General features: G+C 36.4%; 1 protein-coding gene across 21 annotated transcripts in view; it reads right to left on the bottom strand.

The window, feature by feature from the left end:
• Positions 1 to 24,237, bottom strand: part of CACNA1D (calcium voltage-gated channel subunit alpha1 D) — a 220,938-nt gene that overhangs the window by 60,170 nt on the left and 136,531 nt on the right. For 12 of the 21 annotated variants that reach the window (XM_065075301.1, XM_065075293.1, XM_065075285.1 and 9 more), the window contains exons 10-22: positions 17,859 to 17,946; positions 17,129 to 17,155; positions 16,248 to 16,408; positions 15,433 to 15,658; positions 15,082 to 15,289; positions 13,050 to 13,170; positions 11,877 to 11,991; positions 11,094 to 11,163; positions 10,400 to 10,469; positions 9,450 to 9,594; positions 7,533 to 7,662; positions 4,709 to 4,768; positions 170 to 276 (exon numbers count right to left, since the gene is read on the bottom strand). In XM_065075301.1, the coding sequence (XP_064931373.1) occupies positions 170 to 276; positions 4,709 to 4,768; positions 7,533 to 7,662; positions 9,450 to 9,594; positions 10,400 to 10,469; positions 11,094 to 11,163; positions 11,877 to 11,991; positions 13,050 to 13,170; positions 15,082 to 15,289; positions 15,433 to 15,658; positions 16,248 to 16,408; positions 17,129 to 17,155; positions 17,859 to 17,946 (1,528 nt within the window). Of the gene's footprint in view, positions 1 to 169; positions 277 to 4,568; positions 4,629 to 4,708; positions 4,769 to 7,532; positions 7,663 to 9,449; positions 9,595 to 10,399; positions 10,470 to 11,093; positions 11,164 to 11,876; positions 11,992 to 13,049; positions 13,171 to 15,081; positions 15,290 to 15,432; positions 15,659 to 16,247; positions 16,409 to 17,128; positions 17,156 to 17,858; positions 17,947 to 24,237 lie in introns of all 21 variants that reach the window. The other 9 variants (XM_065075304.1, XM_065075286.1, XM_065075298.1 and 6 more) reach the window with 3 other exon arrangements.

The raw sequence follows: 24,237 nt of genomic DNA, 5'->3' as shown, positions 1-24,237 counted from the left end.
TGAGTTACAACACTCTCCATATAAAGCACTAGTTCTTGCCAGTACCAACCCTGAATACTGATACTGCACACCCACACACGATGGGGGAACAAAAGGAGCTGAAACACTGATTTCAGTATAAAACCCCAAAGCAGAAATAAATCATTCACCTTATAAGTATAGTACTTACTGAATACCAAATGATACCAGAGAAACACCCACAACCAGCAAATCCAGCAAATTAAAATAATTCCTGCAGAAGGACCCTTTATGAAGGAACGCTCCAAAAGCTGTCATCTAAAAATAAAATTGTTACACATTTAGTCTATATTTCAATTTATTCAAATTCACATTTAGGCTGTTTACAAGACACTTGCCTAGAGTGTGAATGCATACAATGTTATCTCACTTTCTAAAAGCAATTGAGATCTAAAACAATCCCACTATGTACATTAAATCTTTCATTTAAATGATAAAAATTCTGTTCAAGAAACACCAGAAAATGTGTTAATTCTTTCTGATGTCAATTCTTTCTGATGATGCATTTGATTAGGCTGAGCTGACTACACTGAATCACTTGGGCCTTTAGTAGAAAAATTACTCTAAGAACCTTAAAATTTCCATGCTTAGTAAACTGTAAGGTCCAGATTCTTACTCCTAATCATTCATTCTCTCTTGAGAATTTAAGGAGCTGATAATGTGTTGCAAAAACCTCTGGCAGAGAATGGGCACAAGGCTGTCGTAAGGCAGCATTACACTGCTCTTTGCCTTTGGCTCACAGGAGACATGTTAACATCATGAGTGGGTATCTTGGAATAACCTGGAACAGGCCATAGATTTTGTATTGTGTGTGGACAAAGGTCTCCAAATTTTGCTGGTCTTTGGGGAATATCAAACATTGGACTTTCTCTTATGTTTTTGCTTTCTGTGCCTACATTAAGAAAGAAGCACACAAAGGCTACCTTGTGAAGGAACCTGCATGCATCATTTGCAGGTTGCATTAGGAGCCAGTGATAGAGACTCGATTAATTATGGCTGCAGACAGACCCTGGGCAGATGTTCTTAGGTATTGCAAAATTAAATCCTAAATCTATGAATGAGACCCTAATGATGACTGAAAATAAGTATCAGTTTAAAAATGCACAGGGGATCCAGTTAAGCCATTAAGAGCACAGACTCTGCACATGAGTAGAATTTTGCATGGGTTATTCCATAGTTATGTATTAAGACTGAAACACTGAAAATAAACTTGAAATTAAATAAGGAAACCTTTGAAAAAATACCTAGTAGTCAGTTCAGGCACATAGATTCTAAATTCTTCAGTCTTAAGGTCCTCTTAAAATACTCTCAGCTACTCACTGTTTTCCCACAGGTAAGAAAATTCAATGCCAGCCGGAGAACATCTGGTATTGACTGTGCATTTTAAACCCATTACTTTCTGTTCTGCTCTGTTCCTCAAGATGGAGCATAAAGATTTTATTTCTGCTCCTCTTGTAACAGACTGTTACATCTTTGAAGACTGTTCCACAATGTAGAACAGAGCTACCCACTGTTAATGGGCATCCCACAGTCTACTGTGTCACTGCTCACGTGCACAAACTTGCAGGCCTTTTGCATGAAAAGCCATCAGTGTCGGTGAAAGCTATGTACCTGTAAAGGAATGCAGACTACTAAAGAAGCATTGCTCTTGGAAGCCTTTGTCTCCTTATTCTCATGTTGAACTTTCATCTTGACCAAAATACTAAATGTTCCTCAAAACTAGAAGAGCAAAAATTCTAATGCTTTAACCTATGCCATGACATGAGAGGTAATATATTGATAATATAATAGCTATAATATGTTATAAAATTTCCAATAGATTCCTAGCTCTTTTCACTTACAGCTGTGCAGATTATGGCTAAACTCATTGAATCAGTTGGAAGTTGAACACTAAACTAACCTTGAATAACAAACCTATATCTAGCTAGAAATACTCGTTCATACTATATAGTATGTTATCAGTTAATAGCACACAAAGTTTCATATAGAGATAAAGGATATATTGAGCTAAAAATACAGGTGAAGTACATATCACCCCATCTTTATATGGAGACTTAGATTTCAATCGCTACAAATCAGAGCAGAAGCATTTGACTAAAACTCTCTATAGCAAAGGATTCTCTTTTGCACAGATCAAGACCAAAGCAAGGCCTAGAGCGGATTTGAGGTGGTAAGTGTGGTCACACAGCCTTTGGCAGAGCAGATGCTGCAGGACACTCACCAGTGCTGTTCTTTTCCTTCTGCCTGCAATTCTACACCAGTGCGGACTGGTTTAAATGGTGTGGGATTAGCACAGCTGGGGTAAGGTTAAAAACACAGGCCCTAACCTGACCTTTGCTCTGATGATTTCACATTTCCCAAGTACTGCAAACACGATGGTAAGCTGGATTTGAATGTCATGCAGGGGTTACATAAGAGAATTCTTAAATGCTTTAAACTGATGTAGCAGCTTTTCTGTTATTCATATCCACATTCATATGCTCAACACCACTTAATATGGAAATCCTCATGTCTGCAAAGAAGTCAATAAAATAGAGCACAGGGAGACTCTCCACACGCTGAGTTATTCTGTTTTAATGCCTGGGGTTTTTTTTGACATTTATAAGTTTCTTTGCAGCTGGTAACATTGCCTCTGGTTATGTTAATTTCAGTTTCATATACTTTTTCCCTGCAAATTAAGGAATTCTATTGTTACTGCAGGTCCAGCCTTGAATTTACTCCTTGCAGAGCACACACAGCTTCTGAACAAGAGATACCGTGGAAAGCACAGCACAAAACCCAGCACAGAAGACATGAAGGACTCCAGCCATAAGCAAGCAAAGCCAGTGTCTGAGACATGTTAGTAAAGCAGGCACTGTATACGTATGTTGTGTCATGTTCTTGTTGTCCATTACATTTTTTAGGGTACAATTTATCTTCCTTTATAAATACATGTGAGTGCACTGCAGGGCAGAGCTTCCTGCAGAAAGTGGATGCAGAGCATTAACATTTTTTGGCTATGATGGGCATTCTTGTTTCCTTGTAATATTTTACAATGCCAGATTTTAGCAGCCCAAGCTCTAGTGCTTCCTTCTTCCCTCGAATAACTTGAGTCCCTCAGCATCAGAATCTTTTGCAGTTAGCAGGAGTGTTGCTTGTCTTAACACATCCCGTTATGCCGCTTTATACCATGCTTTATAATTCTCTTGTCTCCTAGAGAAACACAATTGGAACTGCAGGAGCTACGCAACATGCTGCTCAGAGCATGTGAAAGTTTACCAAGCCTCTTCTGCCACAGACATGGTGGTAACATTTTGTCTGGCTTCTCAAATTCACAGTTGGGAACTAGTTTGACTTAATGCTACAGTTCTTTTCAGTGCTTCACTCTTTCCTTTAGTTTGGCCTTTCTCCAGCAGCAAAAAAAACCCTGGATATTTAGTTTAGAATGCTACAAATGTTATGAGATTAATCAATTCTATAGCAAGCTCCTCAATGCTGAAAATGAGAAATAAGGGGATAAACATAAGTCTGGGAGAATATTCACAAGCATAAAAATAGTCTACTACTTACAGTACAGTTTATCTTGTAAACAGCCCAAATATTGCATCAATTAGTATTAATCAAATCTCATAGTGAAGAGTATGCACAGCAATATGAGCAAAAGCTGGGAGAAGAGATTTTGTTAAGCTTAATCCTCAACTGGAAATGCAAAGTTTATGTACAGATTCTTAGTGTATGAGAAATTTTTAGGTGTGTAGATCAGGGTTACTCAACCAAAAACTCATGGCGAGGGTGCACAGCACAAAACTTTAAGGAATAACGTGTAAATCTCTGAAAAAACATTTTGCAAATTCCCACTAAAAATTTTGATTTCTTCATTTAGCATTTTCTTACATGTGAACCTAATCCTCAGTTATGTGGCTTCTTGCCAGAGCAAGCCTCATGCATTTAAAATCTGAGTAACCCCAATGGATATTCTTAATAATCAGTACACAAACTATACATTAAAATGCCATTTTTTTGACTCATGCATGGGTAATACATTTAAGCAAGCATATTTATGCCTTTCTGTGTATTTAAATGTATGCCCAAGATAAATGCAAAGTATCATAGTATATAGATAAATGCAAGATATCTTGCAAGTCCTATTGCAAGAAAATAGTTATCTACTATTTTAGCTCTGTGAATGTAGTTCAGCAAAAGAAATGAGAAATCACATGCTCCCTATTTAAAAGACTGATTATCTCGTTTGGAAATGCCAGAGCAAGGAGAAGGAAAAGCTCATGCGCAGTGAATTATTTTTCCCTTTTCTAACAACTGTAAGTTTAAAAAGGGTAAAAAATTAGTTGATGTAATGATAAAAAAATCAGCTTCTTCATGCACCCAATGGTAAAAAATAACCAATCAAAACTATGAGGAATTGTCAAATAAAAAAATCCTCTTGTTTAAAAAAAGTTTAGCTTTGATCGTTTAGAGAAAAGGCGAGAGAGAGAACACTTCAAGTGCCTTTTCTTGGCAGGTGACACACAAGGAAAATCCTTTTAAACAAACTTCCTTTAAAAACCTGTTACCTTCAAAATGATCTCAAATGTAAACATACTAGTGAAGACATAATCTGCATACCCTAGGATCTGGAAGGTAAACAAAAAGTTACAAACATTATTGCTAAAGCTGCTTTTGAGCTAACGAGGATCAATTAACAATGCATTACCTTTAACAGGATTTCAACAGTAAAGATGGCTGTGAAAGCATAGTCAAAGTAACCAAGTATCTGCAAGGTATAATATGTGCCACAGTAAGAAATCCATCTATTAATAAATTTTTACAATTTAGACCACATGCACAACAACACCTGAATGAATTAATTAAAGATAGGAAATTTAGACAAAGTAGTTTAAAACTCCAGCTATTGTGCAAGCATTTTTATTTACTTAAAAATGTATCAAACGCCACTGTGCTCAGATGTTAGTTTCACCCCTAATGCGTTAACAGGACCCAATAAGCAACACTTTCTGTCAGTTCAGACTTTCCTCTGTCAGCTTTCACAGGTACTTTCTTCAGCCTTCAGCAGAGATACAGAATCTTACACAAAGAATAGTTACTTATAAGTTTGTTGGGGTTTTTTGGGTTTGTTTTTGTTTTTGTTTTTGTTTTTGTTTTTTTACTGAAGTATTGCATAAAAAAATAAACTGGATGCTTCTAGATTGCAAATCATTCTATATTCTCCTACGTCATATTGTTCCTGTAGACTGGGCCAGAGTGTCACAAAGGAAATTAACAAATAACTAAATTACTTAAAATCAGCACTACAACTGCTTTTTCTTGAACTTGGAAGATACAGCTGTGATTTACTTGTAGGAAATTTAAAAGAACCCACAACAGCTGCATATGCAAACTTTTAAAAAGACTCCGAATGTGATATTGACCTCACTGTTGTCAACAGGAACACTGCCCTGTATTTCACAGCATAAGCAAGATTCCACCGCTTCAAGGTGGCCATATTGCTAGCACCTAATTTAGATCAACAAGCATTGCAGTAGAGTACTAGTTTAGTTTTGAGGATCCTGCAATCCAACTAGCAAACAGTTGTCACAGAAACGTATTGCCTGCAGCTTGGCAACTAATAAAAGGGGAAGGAGAAATAAAATCAACAACACACAAAGTATTCCTATTAGATCATATAAAAGGAAATATTTTTTTCCCAGTGTTCAGTTGAAGAGCACATCCTTCTGATCCTTTCTGCAGCTGAAAAAATAGGCATATATTAAAGCCATTCAACAAAGATTAATCAGTAAGGAATTCATTGTAGAGTTAAAAGAAAATATTTAAAGATATTCCAGTTTGTAAACTTTCATTCCCTCTCTGAGCTGTCTGGCTGAAGGAACATGATCATTCAAGGCAATAACAAGAAAAATATGCAGGTCTGCTGCATTTACAACAAGAGAGCAACGCCTTCTTGAAATCACGCATTTTATCTCTGTTCCTCTTTCCAAATAGGAATAATCCTTTCAGTTACCACCACTTTCCAGTTACATTGAACTTGATGCTCCTTGTGGGTCCCTTCCAACTCAGAACATTCTATGATTCTAGTTATCAGCCCTTCAATCCATTTCTGCAATAACAACTGCAGTATTCCCCAACAGCTCTCTCTCTTATCCATTAGTGTGATTTATTCATAAGATTGCACTTGTCCAGTTTTATAGATATGGGAAGCACATCACTCTGCTGAATAGTATATGAAGAGTGTGCTTTGACTTTTTACCTTTGAAAAAAGTGTTTGCTTTTTGGTTTTTACTAATGTTACTGAAAAAATGTTCAGAGACTCTCAAAAGCCAAAAAATGACTTTCAGAGGATGCATCTACACTGGCAAGAACTAGAGGGACACAACCTCTACTGACCTCATAGGCCTGACTTTCCTGTAAGAGGTGGAAGAGTTTCTCTATGGATCAATTTATATCTAAGACAGGAGAGGCCTGGAAGTTCTGCCAAAGTATCCCAAAAGTCCCCACAGACTATTACCTATTTGCATCATCTCAGCTATTTCACACCTATTCTAAAGCATGCACAACTCACAATAACGAGAGGCTTGCTGCACCACTAATAAAAGTGGAACAAGTGTAAGACAAATGTCAGTGGTTACAACAGTGGATTTATTTTTGTTGCTCTGACAATTGTGCATTTGTATATCAGGTAATTCTTCTACTATATTAAGATCTTACAATGGGGGGTGCAGGAATTTGTTTTAGAACGCAGATGTTTACTTATCATAGAAACTACACTTTTATTTAATAATAGAGACATTTCTGAAATTAATATTCTTACAAATATTATGTTTCTACAAGTATATCTAAAAAGAATGCAGAAACACTTCCAAATGTTCAGGTTTATATATAGGCTGAAATGGCATTTGACTCTGATTCAAGGCAAGAGCTGGGCATGCTCTGATCCTTGTCTTACATGTGAGTTTAGAAAAAAGTGAAACTTGTTTAGTTTCTGATGTGGCCAATCAGGAACCCAAGGCTCCTTGGGTCTGATGTGGTGGCCCTTGAGCTCATTAGCATGGTGACACTAGCTTCTTTGAAAGAAAAGGTTATGTCCTTACAAAGCCACACACTCACTAACTCTGAGTTCCCCAAAATCACGCAACAGAGTCAATGAAGGAAAAATAGAGAACAGGTCAGAGTCTACTCCAAACATGTTATAAAACAGTGACATTTTTAACTGGTACTTTTAAATGAGTGTTAAACAGTGAAAAGCGCTAAGAGTGATTCAGGAAATGTAGATCAGGTATAGCAGCTAAATATTATTAAGAAAAAAATAAATTTATTAAGATTATGCTCAGCTTGAGCATATTTTATTCTGATATACTTAGAACCAACAAAAGAAAAACATTATGTACATAATAAATGTTTCTAATACCTCTGATATTCCATCAACAAAGTCACTCATCTTTAAAGATAGATGGTTGTTTAAGAAAAAATAATAGTTATCCTATGAGAATATATTTCTTTTCAGACAAAAATGAAGGGCTTACATTATTTCGAAAAGAATGGCTGCGAATTGGATCTTCTGCTGCTAGGGAAACACTGCTCAGCATGATGAAGACAAGGATGAGATTGGTAAAGATGTGGTGATTGATGAGTCTGTGGCATCCCACTCGAATTCTGAAGAGATACAAAAACATATCACATGTGCAAACAGAATTTGGCAGATGGCTGATATACAACATGTTTTCTATAACTCTACTAACAGTGACAGAACAGAGCAACAATCAGCAGCTAAAAGCAGTGCAAATGTTCAACCTGTTGCTCTGATTTCTAAAAAGGTAAATAAACTTGCAAGGTCAATCCACCTGTACTGAAGATGCAGTTATCAAAGGAATCAGATAGAGGACTTCGGAGTTCCTGTTGGTTTTCAATGGGTTATGAACACCACTACAAGTTCCAGTGTTCACACCACTGTGCACATATAGAGGCCAACGTCAAAAGGACCAACACTAGATAATAAGTCGTTTCAGATCCATGGTTTGATTCTATTGTTATTAAAGTTGTCAAAAATGCTCATCTGGTGAGATGTGGCTTAGGCTGCAGATCTCATTCTGCTACTTAGAGACAAACCAAATTTCTTATAGAATTACAGGACAAGTGGGTGTTGAAGACTATAAAGCTGCTAAGTTTCAGCCACATAACATCTAGTGGAACTGTACATATGCTTAGAGTCACTGAGCCTAAGGTTATTATAAATGTTACTGAGCACCTTGGTAGAGTAGGTGTGGGATTAAATTGGCAAAAAGGCAGGATCGGGTTCGTAACTGAATTAACACTGAAGCTGTCTAAATTCTGCTGAAGACTCAGAAGGTTCTTGGGGAAAATTTGTTCTCCTGTTACTAAGTAGGTAATTTGAGTGTATTGTATCTTAGTTAAGTAAGATGGCCATTTTGGTGTGAGAATACATAGCATTAGTTGAGGCCAAAAGCCATCTGATGCATTCAACAAAACTAATGTTTTTGGATTCAGCATATGTATTCTTAAAATTACTATTTTAAATAGCTGTCTTTCCAGTTTGTTTGAAAATTCTGAAGCACTTCAGACAACCCCTGCAATAAGTAAGATACGAGTCCAAAACGCATCTTGATCATCACACCATCTTCTAAAATTAATTGTGATGACCTCTGACACTGAGAAGACAACATTCTCCTGTGTCAAATTAACTCTTAATCTCCCTTCTAAGACTGATCATGAAATTGTTACACATAAATGTAACAGCTACGTTTAGTCTGTAGGAACTGAATTTAGTTCACTTGTTCGCTTCCATCCAACGACCAGTAACAATTTTTGCTGAAGCTTGCTTTCTTCATCAGTGTAGAACTTCAAATGCTCTGGAGTTAGACTGTGAGCAGTGCAAGATTCCAATTCCCTCCAAAATCCAACTATTATTCTTCTTGATTTTTGAAATAATTTTGTCTTTAGTGTTTGTTTGAATCTGGGAAAACGCTGTCATGCTGTCACCCCAAGAAGAATTTATACATCCTTTCTCCTTTTCTATTTCTTATTGTCTCTTCTCCTTCTTCACCTGTATTGCTCCGCAAATGTTCCTAGGGTTACTAGGAATCCTTTCTCATGTAGAAGATGTTCAGATTTTATATCACAGTTTTTATATCCAGTGAATAACACACTAAATAGCTAACATACATTAAAGGGTACTTTTCAGATGTGCAACTTGACAGGCTATGTGTACAAAATGCTATTACCTTTAGCAGTGTGGAAGAAAATTAGTATCTTTATCTAATTATTTTAATTTACCAAGTCACTCAGAAAATTATAGGAGAGAAACCAATCTCTCTCCTGTTGAAGATGCTGGCGTTCTATTCCTAATGCCACTGGAAGGAGGCCTGTTCCTTCACTGCTAAACCTTGATGGACTAAAACAGTATTTTTCAAAATTATATTTACGGATTGGTGCTGCTGAAAATGAAGAAGGCACTCCCTTCAGGGATCGGAGTTATCTTCTCCTTCATATTTAGTTCCGATATTCTACGGGGACGTGGGCCTGCTGGTACCTCTGGTTCATCCTCTTCCTCTTCTTCATCTTCACCTACTTTAAATTAAACACTTTTTTACTATAAAATAAAAAAAACATTGAGTTTTCTTCATAGCAATATAAATGCATGCCTTGTATTATAATATATGTCTTACAGGAAATATATATTTATAGCATGGCTTTAAAAATACATTAATCAATATATTTACATCAATATAGTTGTCACAACCTTGTATAAATGTTTATGTGCATATATGGGTGTGTGCATAAGTGCCCTGAGAGGACTAATAGGCTTTACAGGCCCTGACCAGCCTCATCGGGAGGTTTCACTCACACCCCCACGCACACGGGCTCTGGAGCTGCACTTAACGTGAGCCCCTGACCGTCAGTCCGTGCAGAGCTGGGATGTGGGGTGCTGAGCTCTGGGCACTGGTTGAGCACTAAGTGCTCAAAAGCTAAGGCAGATTTCTGTCATGGGCTTCCAGGCAATCAGACAACTGAGTTTTATATGAGTCATGTTCACTGGACTGGAAGAAGCCAAGACAAAAGTGATTCAACATCAGCCCTGGAATGTCCTTCTTTGCCAAACATTGTAGAAAAGTTTAGAATTCACTCTCACATCCAGACAGTGTTACCACAGCAGTCTTCAGGCTCACAGTATTAACTCTTATGTGCTGTTTGTACTGCCCTGGAAGCTGCAGGAAAAGATAACACTTAGCAGCTTACAGGCCCATTTATCCACTGATAACAGAGCACAACTTCACCAACTTCAAAGGAACTGTTTCAGTGTTCAGCAAGAACAAGTTTAGGATATTTTAGCAAATGAACTTAAATGCGTGTCTTCTGGCTGTTATTCACATACCTGGTACATCACAGGGTGGATAGGGATCTTTATCCTCATCCTCTCCTTCTCCATATTCAGCAATTGTTACCTACAACAATGAAAGGGATGCACAAGAAAATGACATTTAAATACAGCCTGGAATATTAAGTTCAACAAAAAGCAAACCAAATAAGCCTCTGAAGTGGGGGAAGTGATCCTTATGCTTAGTCTGAGTTTTCTGAAACAGGGTAACCCTGAGAACAGGAGAGCTGATAGTTTATTACATATTTTTAAAAGATGATTCTTCTATAGTGTCCATATCCTCCTGGCTGTGTAGATCACAATAAGAACATAATCAACAGGCTTTGTTAGAAATGACCACGAATATTTGAACATTCTACTAAGAGTTTATCGTTCAGTAATCTCTTCCATTTGGTTTATCAGGCAAAATACCTACAGAGATACTAAAATGACATCCATTTTTCCCAACATTAACATTTTAATGCTCCAAGAGCTTCCCTCTTCTGAATGCCCTGAAACCAAAATAACTTTCTGGATTAAGAGATTCTGTGAGGATGCAAAGCATCAGAAAGCATGCGTCCTTTGCTGGAAAAAAATTCAGGTATGACGGGTTCATAAAAGAAATTGTACAATGCACAGTAGTCTTGAAAAGTACTGTCTAGCAAAATTAGTAAAATTCTTTTAGAAAATACACAGGTTTTAGAATAAACACCTTACTATCCTTGGGCTTCTTTTGGTCACCTTCTGACTTCTCACTTTTTTTATTTTCCAGACTCTCTTTTCTACAAAACAATACAAGAACAATTACAAAGCATGTCATGTAAAACCAGAAGATTTTAAGTGAACTATACCCATTCTATGAAAGTTAAGAAAGCATACCTAAAACCATATAGTCAAACATCTATAACAACTTGCACAGCTGCACGAGTCAGAGTGATAAAATCTATTGCATTGGAATGCAATGACACATTTACAAGATTATCATTTTAATCATAATTCCAGAAGCTAAAGCCTTAAAAAATTCCATGTGTGATCATCACTTCTTTCTAGAAGGATAAACTGTGCCCTTGGACTCATACAAACAACTTGCATTGACTTCAATATGCCTGCACGGATTTCAAAAGAAGGTTTTCTTCTTGTCTATATAAGGCTTAAGAGAATGGATTCCACAGAGAGCTGTGCACTGGCAACAACAGATACATTCTTGTTCTAATAGCACAATAAATCCTACTATTGCAATGTTTAAATATCAGTTGGCTTATCATTATGTCCTTAATTCACCCGTTTTTTCCCAATTACTACCCAACTTTTCCCTAAAATCATACTAATTGGGTCTTGGTAAATGGTCTACATAAACTCTTCCATTTCTTCCTGAGCGAAATAAATTCTGAAGATGATAAAGATGTTTATATAAAGTAAAGAAAATCCTTATGAAATAATTCAGTGCATCCCTCCTTCCCTCTCCTGCTTATTCAACATGCCCACACTATTTTACCTCGCATTCTTCTTCCTTTCCTTTTCTTCAGCTTCTTCTTTCTGAGCTGTATTTAGACTTTCAGCATCTGCCAAGTTATCCACAGCAATGGCCAAGAAGACATTTAGCAAGATATCTATTTCAAATCATTTTAAGGACATTATGTCTTGCTATACTTGTTTGGTTTATTATCAGCATAAACACTGACAATGTGAGAGAGATAAAATGCGTGTTCCCAACCTACAGCGTAGAGCTTTGTGATGCTGGAGTGTAGTGCAAATAACACACATTTAATGGACTAGATTAATACTGGGTGAAAAATGAGCAGAGATCTATTAGGATCACTGATGTTAAAACAGCAGAATACTTGACATATTTTTTAAATAAATGAAACAACTTTATGCTAGTCTGAGAATGTTTCAAATATGAAACATTGTCTATTAAAAGTGAAAACTGTTCAGGAATTTTCAAAAATTCACTTTTATAGTGCATTATCTTCTGTGTCTAAAACAATCTATATCAAATCCTGTACTTCAGTCAATATCAGTTAAGTACAAATACTGACACAACTACCATGTGGGACAGAAAACAGAATGTTTTTGCCCTTTTATCATCTCGTGACCTTTTAAGAACTCCTGAGAATGACACTAGTTTCTGTTGCTACATGGGGCCGAGGAAGTTTTTCCAGCACATCACAGGCAGGGAAGGGCAATGCTTCAGCAGACTTAATCCTAACTGACCCAACAGTTCTCTGTGCAGATTTCTCTCATCTGCTCCCTGTGCTATATGGTGGATCCCTGGCTCCGCTGTCAGTGTGTGTCAGAATTAACAGGGCTGTAACAAGCATCAAAAGGATGAACGGGAAATTACTGCCATAGAGATCAGACTACATCCATGCATTTTTCAGAGAGATGTCAAACAGAGTCTAGCAGGCAGAATGAGGCTGTTTTCCCATTAAAGGAAGAAAAAAAATTCTCTGGTTTCTGCCGTTGTGGTGGCTGGAGATGGACTCGGAGATCACTGGCATCTCATTCATTAGGGAATGGGCGTGTAAAGAAAAGTCTATTTAAAGGACTCAGTACACGCAAAAAGCCTTTGTACGTCCACTGCAGTTTAATCCCTCCTAGAAAAATGTTGTGTATGGCCCCTGGCACAGCCCCATTTGGAGATGTTTCCAGTGAGTGCAAAGGATACAGTTGCCACAGATGAAGAGGATAATGAAATATATACAGACTATCATGCCTGACGATGATGGGCCACCATATGCCATTATGCCATCATACATAACAGCATTCCAGTCTTCACCTGTTAGAATCTAAGAAGCAGATACATTATTGGTAACTCAACATCAAAAAGAAAAAAATCGAGAAACACTTCTCCTCTGACCACAACACACAATAAAGCTAACATTCTGTATACATAAAGCAATACCATAAAATTTCATGCATTGTTTTAAAAATTCCATTTAAATAAGCATCTCTGAAAGCTTGTGTTTAACTCTACTAGCTTTTATTTTATGCTACACGTGTATATCATTGAACACCAAAAGCAAAAATAATAAAAATAGAAGCCTATAATTTATTGATTTTGGCATGCAAAGTGAGAGCCCTGATTTTCAGTTATAATACATATGTGGCAATGCCTGCGAATGTTCATCACTCTTGAAAATCAAATTTGGGTACGTTTTAAGGTTCTCTTTGTACAGTGGACACAAATCTTTTCTAGTGCATCTTTGATAGTCCTGTGAATTGGTCTACGCAGTTTCCGTTTTAATGGGGACTGGCTGCTTTTACAGCTTTAGAGCTACTGCTATAGCTTTCGAAATGGCAGCTATTTTAAACTGTATGCAGCTCAACATTGTGGAAAAATTGCATTATTATCTTCTTGGCTATTGTTTCATATAATTTCACCATAATCCAAAAGAATTTTACAGAAATCTGTTGATGAGTTAAAAGGATAGTTTGCAATGAGGCCACTCCACTTTTTCTGTACTACAACAAAAATCCTGAGGATTACAACGCAGGCTATAGGGGCACTTCATGTATTTCTCAGTAACTTCTTAAAAATTATCAGTTCTATCCTGAGAATATATGTAATACTGATGCTCTTTCCAAGTAGTGAATTAGTTGTTCAAGAAAACTGTATGCATGTCAATTTCAGACATTCATTTCTGGAGAGCTAAACTGATCCAGCTGGTTTTCATAGTTGCTGAGCACTCAGTGGGTTGTTGCTCTTGAGTGTATTCTGAAACTGAGGGAAGCCTTATTTCTGTGGAAATGAGGCAGACTAAAATCTGAAAAAAAACGAGCTCAACTGAGTTTGAAAGTACAGCCCTAATTTTTTAAAGGGGCAACATCAGATCAAATGTGGACATTTTTCCTCTTAAGAAAATTTCTCATTAAGATTTCCTTATGTTAAAATTGATATTTCTCATTAAGATTTCCTTATGTTAAAATTACATGGAAAGATTTTTTTTTGCTTGCCCTGGAGAGCCACCAGATGGAACTTCTACCAGAGACAGGCAGTTGACACAAAGTTGAGCCTTGCAAGGTCAGCTTTAAAGACAAGCCTAAAAAGTCTAAAACCGAATGTTGCAGTAACGTGCAAAGCTGAACGTGAAAATGGCTAGAAAAATGAAACTATTTCACCTAATTCCTGTATCCAAATTGGGAAAAATGAAAAAAAAAGGACCATAAAACAATGAAACGTAAACTGTAAGTCTGGCCCTATCTTTTCACTACTAACAGACAAGTTGCTTTAAAGTTTCAATAAACATGACAGTGTCTCTTTAAAGAAATAAATACTTATTTTTACATTAGAGTAAGTGATACGACCCAAATGCAAATATGTACTCTTACAATGCTTCTCATTTTTTCCTGTTTGGGAATAGCTGAACTTTTATATAGCTAATTAAATTAAAGAAAATATTTTGATTAAAATAAAAATAACATTCCACATCTTTTTGTAGTCATGTTTTTGATGGACAAAGAAGATTTAATTTTGTGAAGTAATATGACAACTATGTTACATAGATTGATCAAATAAGACATGAAACAAATGGTACAAATGATGCAGAGTCACCAGAGTACTGAATTTAATGAGCAGAATGCTACTTAAAGTAAACCGAATAAATAGTATTCATGATTTTATTTTCAGGCAACATGATCACTTAAACAGCTTTGTTGATCAAAGGTAAAATGTTTCATAGGGCATGAAAGAAAGTTACCTGGAATACAGTTAAAAGAGCTTGTGGAAAATTATCGAAGGTGCTCCGTTTTGTTTGAGTTTCATCAAAATTAAATTTGCCTCCAAACAGCTGCATTCCAAGCAACGAGAAGATTATGATGAAGAGGAAAAGCAGAAGCAACAGTGAAGCAATGGACTTCATTGAGTTTAACAAGGATGCTACCAAGTTGCTCAGGGATGCCCAGTGCCTATAAATTAAAATGCGTGTGTTAACACACACCAAAAAACCCCAAACAAAACAGTAAAAGTGCATTGCATGATGAAGTATTAGAAAAGAATTGCTGATCACTCTTCAGCTATCCCTAAAGTTAGCAGTATTAGTTAATCTTACCTTGTTACTTTAAAAATACGCAGGAGACGGACACAGCGAAACACTGAAATTCCAAGGGGTGACATAATTTCCAACTCCACCAAAATGGTTTCAACAATGCCACCACAAACAACGAAGCAATCAAAGCGGTTAAAAAGAGAAACAAAATAAGCCTGTAGGCCCAAGCTGTACATCTTTACTAACATTTCGCAGGTGAACAAAGCCAGAAGAACTTTATTTGCGATATCTGGAACAAAATATTTAAAAAAAAAAAAAAAAGGACATTCCTGAATTGTCTCATAGATTCCATTTTTATTTAAACATATCAACACTATACTTTCTATACCAGTTCGCAGCCTTTGGCTTAAGAAGCAAGTACTGTTTTTTTACATTGGCCTGTATTTAATGCTCAAGTATCAAAAGTTACACAAGGATGCAAAGTTTCCCACCACACATAAACTATTCATCTTTCCAATCCATTGTGCAGTTCATGGCTGCTCAATTCATAGCTCAAGTCCATGCTAACTTAAGCAACACAGCCCACAGCACCTTCTGCTGTGCCAGTTACCATTTCCTTCCTCATCTTTCAAGCATGGTTTAAGAATAAATGTGCAAGTATTCAAAATATAGCATTGTCAGTTTTTTCCTGGTATGCCATTAAGCTGCGTTACAATTGTGGAAATAAAATATATTTAGTCATTTTTTGTATCTCCCTTTGGCTGGGCTGAATATCCTTCAGGACAGCAAACTACAACAAAATGGCAAAGTACAAAAGTAGCCACTGACAGAATGCAACTATCAATAGTCAAAAACAGGACAAATCATTTTTATCGTACCTTGGATCTGGGTCAGCCAATCAGGTTGATTATAATGCTCTGATGAGATAGTTAATGTGTTCAGAAAAACCAAGACAATAACAAGCCAATAAAAGGTGACAGATTTCACTGCAGCTCTACATTTTCTTCTATTAAATCGATTCCAGCGACGCCAGCGTCGACTGAAAGTTCAAATAAAAACAAATTTATTATTATATAGAAAACACATGAACTTAAGGAGGGTTTCTTCGGTGTAGAAAACATAGCACACAATGTGTGAGCAGGTGTATTTCTATAAATATGTGCAAAATAGTTCAGATGGTTGTGTAAATTATTACCAGCTGCAGATAGAGTGTCCTAATTTGTTATTCCTTTTTTAGATTTCATTATCAATTTTTAAATGTAAACCACAATTTCTGGAGACTCTAATTGCCTGTGACATAATTAGATTAAGCTGCATTTAACATTTCATTGAGTAACAAGATGTATCTCTCTTCCCAAGCTCCATATACTTAATATCAGTAAAGAAAAGCCAATGAAGCAACTTACAATTCAAAATTAAGAAATCTATTGGTTTTGTACTGGCACATCCAGTGTCTAAAATTAAGTCCTACTTTTGCTTCTAGTACTTCCCTTCTGCAATCATACTTGAAAATAGAAGCTCATATTACAAAATATTCCTAGCAAGTGAAAACAGAGGCATAAATATCAGCAAAGCAAATTGGGGAGTTTGATTTCCAAGAGTGTTCACAGATACTTCTGTATTCACCAGTAACTGTTAGGAAGAACTTTCACACAGTAAAATTTAAAGTACAGTAACTAAAGAATAATTATATGAGATCATTATGATGTGTAAATAGTCACAAGGGAAAAAAAAAAAAACTATAGAGAGAAATACTGACCTGAATTTGGATTTTGAGATGGTTTGACTAGAAGGAAAGGAAAAGACATTTTTTACAATACGGAAAAATGATTTACACAAACTTGTTCTCTTTAGAGTTTTGCAAAAAAGATACATTGGAATTACATACACATAAAACCAAACTTTTAACAAAATGCATCATGAATGCTGAAATTCTATTGTCTATTAATTATTTTCTGAAATAATATTCCTAAAGCTTTACAAATTTTCTAAGTGAAAGGAAATATCCTTCAACACTAAATAAACTGCTCATGTAGAAGCTGCTTGGAAGTAATGAAAATGTCAGCAAATAAATATTGAACACCATGGGATATAGAAATACTCCCATATACTCAGTTATTGCCTAAAAAATATGTTTTCTGCAGATTACGCACAATTTAACAGAAAACATTTATTTTTATATGTCACATGGGACTTTGTTCTTATTATTTTGGACAACAATAATATTTCATAAAAGCTTTCAGGAAAACATTACTCCACTGGAAGTTTAGCTGAATTGGTTTGTATCTTCTTGAGAATTCTAGGAGTGCTTGCATGCTGTAATAACTGAACTAATATTAAACTACTGAAGGCAAAAAACCACCCCCAAGTGTCACACAAAGCTTGACTATTTGAAAGGAGTTTTGCCTAAATAAACAACAGGGAAATAAAGATTCTTTTACATTTTGAGGCAATGAGGGTGGGTACTTGAGAACAGTCCATGTACTCACCATAAGCTCCCACAGCATGCTGGGGTCTCTCCTTCTCCACTCACGTTCTCTGTGTTCACTGATTCAGTTTCGCTGGTGGGCATGCTTGCTGTTAGGAGACAGAAATGGCTTTAGATTGACAACTAAGCAAGGCACTACACAGAAGGTGCTGTTAATACGCTGGCTAATTCCAAGAAATGGCATCACAGTTCTTCTGAAAACTATCACACTCTGATCATACTGACCACTCTATGCTTTTCCTTCCATTATGAATTATCAAGGCAAGATGCTAGAAAGTAACTGTGTATGCAAATACTATATGAACGGACAGGAGCACTGGGAATGGCAGAATGGGCATTACAAAGGATGATGAGAATTACTACTAATAAAAAGGGGATTATTACATTTGTTATACAGTGAATTACTGCACATATAGTGAATCATTACTGAATAGTCAGCAATTGTAGCTAATGCTTTTTCAAACAAAATTCATTTGCAGATTAGTCATCACCATTTATCTTCAAATTAACTGAAATATAGAGAGAGGACAACATATGTCAAAAGGTGTTAGGAAATAATGAACAGCTGAAGTGCTCAGTACTTCCTAGAGGAGAGTACTACTTCCATGTCTGCAAAGCAATCACGAAAGGAAAACCACAGGATGTGTGCGATGTGTTTCTTACACGCGTGTTTCAAGTTTATCAACACTTCCTGTATCTAAAAGCAGTACCTAGAATCCAGTTCCTCAGAAAGTGTCATTCAGTGTCACACAAATTCTATTTGTTTTAATACATGCCAAGTGTTTTTTTAAAAGTGTAATATAATTTTAATTCAAGTCTACCTAGACTTCACAGAATCACAGAACCTCAGAGATCATCGAGTCCAGCTCTTGGTCCAACTCTAGTCCGTTTACTAGATCATGGCACTAAGTGCCATGTCCAATCTCAGATTAGAAACCTCCAGGGACGGCGAGTCCACCACCTCCCTGGGCAGCCATTCCAATGCCTGACCACTCTCTCTGTAAAGAATTTCTTTCTAATATCCAGCCTAAATTTCCCCTGGCAGAGTTTAAGCCCATGCCCCCTTGTCCTATTGCTAACTTGATGTGTTAACTCACAGTAAGAAATACCGGCCCTTTCTGAACATGATTGCATGAGGAAAACTAAGGACCAAGGAAAAATAAAAATCTTTGTCCCTACTGAAGCCAATGTCAGTTCTGCGAATTATTAAATACAGCCAGAACATTACTCCCTATCTCAGACAGGCCTACTGCTCTCGCTCTGTTAGTGATTTGCAGGTGCTGTGTTACAAAAATGTAAGAGGAAAACAAAGAAGGATACACAGTTCAGTTTATGTTAGAAACTCAGCTATCATTATACTGTAGAAGATGGCAGAAACACTGAGAAAGGCACCATGTGGCAGTCTAGGTCCAGCAATGCTAGCTAGCCATGAAATCTTTAGCCAGAAGAAAACTGCAACAGCACTGCATGACCACAGCCAGTCTTGCTAATGCAAGCAGCCCAGCATGTCTTGAAAAGATTCACTTTTATGACCTCAACGTTTTAAGGGTGGTGTTCACTGAGTAAAGTACAGCACAAAAAATGAATGTTTGAAAGACCATTTGATCTCACAAGATCAGCATTGAGATCTTTAAATTGGTGCTCCAGTTTTCAAAGGAAGATAACAGATTTTCTCTAGTCTTTATTTGCCTTTTGCCCTTCTTTTACTGCAGTTCTTTTGGGAAGATTATCTAGATTTCTACATAGTATCAGCTCTCTTCAACTATGGTAACTGGCTTCAAGTGAAAGAATGCTTGCATTATCAATATACACAACCCATATAGTGTGTAGCTTAATACTTTCCTGAGTATACAGAAAATAGGTCATTTTATTTCTGCAGATAAGAAAAGAAATAATTTTTCTCATGTTACAATGTTCACTATTTACTCTAAAAAGTTTTCAGATTTTGGAGCAGGGATTTTGAACCCCACTCCAGCACATAAATAATGCATAGCTATGAGCAAGTCAGTGTCCATCAGCACTGATATGCCAAAACCAGGACACCGAGCCAGCAGGAGCTGGAAGAAATAAATTCCATAATCCTACAATATGACAATTTAGTGCAGAATCCAGAAGCAGGCTAAATTAAACCCTGAATAACTGAATTCTGGTGTCAAGTATCATCATTAAAAATGTTTTCCTCTATAAATAATTAATATTTTAAAATTTGGTTCAAATTCAGCTATGTATTTTTGATCCATAGGCTGATCACATTTCCACACTGATACACCTTGGATAGCCTTTTGGTTACCCATGCTGAAGGAAAAGAGCTGCAGAAGTGGAGTGATCTGCACAGTTAGTCAAATACTCAGTAATAGTTACCAGAGGGAATCTTACAACTATTAAAAAAGGTACTATACTGGCAAAACTTTAGATCAACCTTGCAAAGTAGTCATCCTTTTGCTGCTAGTAAAATCCAACCAATTCCACGTGCTCCAAAGTTTTCTGAAGTCTTTCTCAAATCATCACATGGATTTTCTGAATCCTCTAGACCAAATCTTTGAGGCAGTCAAACAGGAAAAGAGAACAAAAAAAAAAATCCCCAGAGAGGCAACATTATCATTGCAAATTCATCTCAAATTTTCCTAAGTCTTCTGTATGCCCAGAAAACACATCAGAAAGGAGCGGCACTATCTATTCTGACTGTGAAGCTCCCCCAGGGTAAATTCAGTTTAAGGAGGGGGCTGCCTGGAAGATGTTCTACATGATACTCTAGTGAGGTATCTGTTTTCATAGTGCAGATTTAATGTTAATACACGGTCAACAATCATTCTTACAGGCTTCTCTTCTTGGAAACTCAATATAAGGTTGAATGGTTGCATAGCAGTGGGAGGAGAGCAAATTAACTAGCCGTTATTACAGAAGCATCACTGAACCAACCACTTCTAGCCTGAAGGATATTATGAATCTTGGCAATGTTAGTAAACTCTACGGATGAGGTGCTTTTAATAGAAATAGAGGTAGAAGTAATACAAAGAAAAATCTTTAGGGTGGGATTTCTAATGCAGTGGTAGTCCAAGTCTGAGCTACTCAGAGCAGCATAACAGTCTCATAAATACAGTAAGAAATAGACTTAGGCCACCGACTTGTACTTTGGAAAAATCCTACTCATAACAGGTATACCTGCCCTGCAAGACGGATGAAACTAAGTCAGGGCACGCATGCTTCAGAATGCTTTTGACTAGCAAGGTCAGATACTAGTCATGAGACAGCATTTGCGACCAGTAGACAACAGCAAGTTTCCAGCCTGTTCCATGCAGCTTTATGACTGACATCAGAACCTGAACCTGCTAGATTAACAGCTATGTTAACAAATCCAAAGTAAAATTGCAATGACTGTTTTTCAGCTATTTTTGTGGAAAAATTATTCCAACTTGTTAAGCTGTGCAATGTATTAGACAATATATGTAACAGTTACACAAATAGTTTCAAGTAGACTTCAGTATTTGTAGAAGACGAGTCCATCAGGTCCTAGCAATTGCTGACTTAATATTCCACATTTTGAAAAGTAACTGAATGAGATATGTCAGCCTCAGTCTGAGCCACAACAGTGATGCTTAGGACAGCAAGGAAGTCAGTTGCTCTGATAACTTTTTTGTAGAATTAAGAGTAGATCTCCTAATTACTATGAATGTGATTATGTCAAATAAATGCATTTGCCCATATTAAAAGAGTGCGCAGATTTGAAATAACTACCATAGTCTAAAGTCCTTGTCCATCTGCATTGTGGATGGGGAAGAAATTGAACGAGACACAAGTTACAGAAACAAAACCATCAATAAGAAGAGGAGATACAGTAAAAGTTTATGTTCTGTCAAACTCTACATCCGAAGTATTAAAAATAAATAATAAATATCATCATACTGTTCTAAGCTTACATTATGATCCATTACAAAGCTTGTAAAATACTTTGATTACAATTTCTTCACACCTGAATTAAAACAAACAAACAAACAAACAAACTTACTTTTTAATCTGGTTCACCTGACTTTTGAAAACGAAAACATATGTTTCAACAAGAACACTCATGGAGAAAGACCCTTCAGGGGAAATCTAAATGGATTAAAGCCTATGCTTTAGGAAGGTAGAGCACTGCAGCACCAGCCCATTTCAAACATGCACTTCAAACAGCACAACCGCATGCACGAGCATCTACATGCTAAAGATGTATATGCCTTTGTTATAGAAAACACGTACAATATGTGTTTTTACAAGCTATCACATCAAATGCAGTATTGGCACAAAAGAAAGTTCAACTGCAAATCAGAACATCTTTTACCATGTTTATTGGAAGAACGACCAAAGCAGCTAAGTCTGCTTTTCTTCTTTTCTTCCATTAAATCGGCCAATGTAACCCCTTCGCGTTACGTACATGTAATCCCAGCATTTACACAGTAGATGGCAGCAGTTGCAGCACAAAAAATAAAAATACGTCCACATACACAACACAAGCAATATTAGGCAAAACAAATTGAAATTACCGGCAGCATAACTAATCAGAGCAAAATCACTCACCTCTCAGTGATTTTTGCATTTTGAGCTAAACTTGCAATGCTTTGAAGTCAATGGAAGCTTTTTCACTGACTTCTGGGTAACTAGCTATTGGTTCATACTTGCAAGGCATATTTATAGTTCTAGTAGTTGAAAGGTATTCCACTATTCAACAGCATTGAATATCTGCCCACTATCAGCAACAGAGATGTATAGATACAGCAGGTTCATACATAAATGACTTGACTTAATGACTTCTCTGGTTAGAAATTTTAAAATGCTGTGGTTGAAGAAACCTAAACTACATTTTTAAAGGATTATGTAAGAAGCTCTTAATCACTGATTTAACTGCCTCTGAAACCTGTACCTTTTCCTGCCATAGACAGAAGAGATCTGCATCCTAAACCGAGAGCTCCTCCACATCGATGAAGAGCATGATGGTGATCTTCCATCACCATAAATCAGCAATAAACTTGATCATGCATAGGTTTAGGTATTCAAAGTAGGGACATGGTTGCCTAGAAGCCTGCAAATAATTGCTCTGTCTGTCTTGGGAACCAGCCCTACCTTATGCTTCAAAGACAGTGCTAGAAACACATTACCAGTATATTTGGACTACATTTATTTCCTAAGCTCACTAGTCAAGATTATTAACCTGGTGACGACTAGCTATATTTAACCGGACTCCCAAACGCATATCTCATTATCATAAGTATGCTCCTAACCCAAAAGCTTCCCATGGAATAACTGGAGAGATAGCTTGTGCTCTCATCACACCTCCCCAGGCAATGTGATGTGCAGCAGAGAATGTTTAAAAGCAAGGAGGTGGAGCAATTCAGCAACTCTTCCTCCTTTACACCCTGTTGCAGCTGATGTTAAAAATTAAATATTTAAGCTTATGTGCACAAACCCAGAGGAGTGCTAGGTGATTGCTATTCACTGGAAATTTCTACTCAAAATACATGTGAATGCCTGAAATAAAATTCTTGGGATTTGGTTTAAAGTTCTTTTAATTACTTGCCTATATTCACTTTGCAAGTCTCCTCCAACTCTTAACTTACCCTAAAATTATGTCTAAGCAAACAGTTCAGAGCCAAAAGCTCTCTCAAACTCAATATCTATGCACACAAGTATTTTTGATTTATGAAAGAACTATTTTACTACTTCTGAAAAGTACTATAGTTTAAAACAGCAGGTCACAATAAATTAGCAACATCAGAAGAAAAAGAACAACAAAAATGTATTACTTCAATAATATTCCAAGTTGCTTTTGACAAACAACTTGTAGATGCATTTTCTTATATATACATCTTATATATGCATCTAAATGAATAAATATCATGACTTTCCAGAGTATCACAAGAATAATAAGGTGATGCTTACCATTAGTATATATATTGAAATTTCGACTTCAATATTATATTAAGTATTAAATCATAAACTATATCCTGAATTAATGTTCTCATTTATGCAGAGCACTAAAAGTTCTCATGAAAATTTTACTGCTATGTGAACATGCCTAGGAGGCTAAAATAATCTCTACTAAATTTTTACACAAAAATATTGCTGTTACTTGAAATTTCTGACATAAAGTAATCAATTATAACTTTTTACAGCTGTTGCAATATCATGAAACTAACTTGCTTCTTTATGTTAGGACCTGACCTGAGGGTCAGAAGCACCTGAGGGCCACTACAGCATAAATTACCTTTCCCATAATACACTATATACTACTGTTGAATAAATACATTTTAAGTAAGTGATAATTATATTTCTAGAGTCAAACAAAAATCCCACAAGATTTCATTTCACACTCAGTTAATTCATCTAGTAAAAAAGACTTTTATATA

This window comes from Columba livia, chromosome 10 (genome assembly GCF_036013475.1).
Source record: "Columba livia isolate bColLiv1 breed racing homer chromosome 10, bColLiv1.pat.W.v2, whole genome shotgun sequence".
In the NCBI taxonomy this organism is placed as follows: domain Eukaryota; kingdom Metazoa; phylum Chordata; class Aves; order Columbiformes; family Columbidae; genus Columba; species Columba livia.
This window is presented reverse-complemented; position numbering and strand designations above follow the sequence as displayed.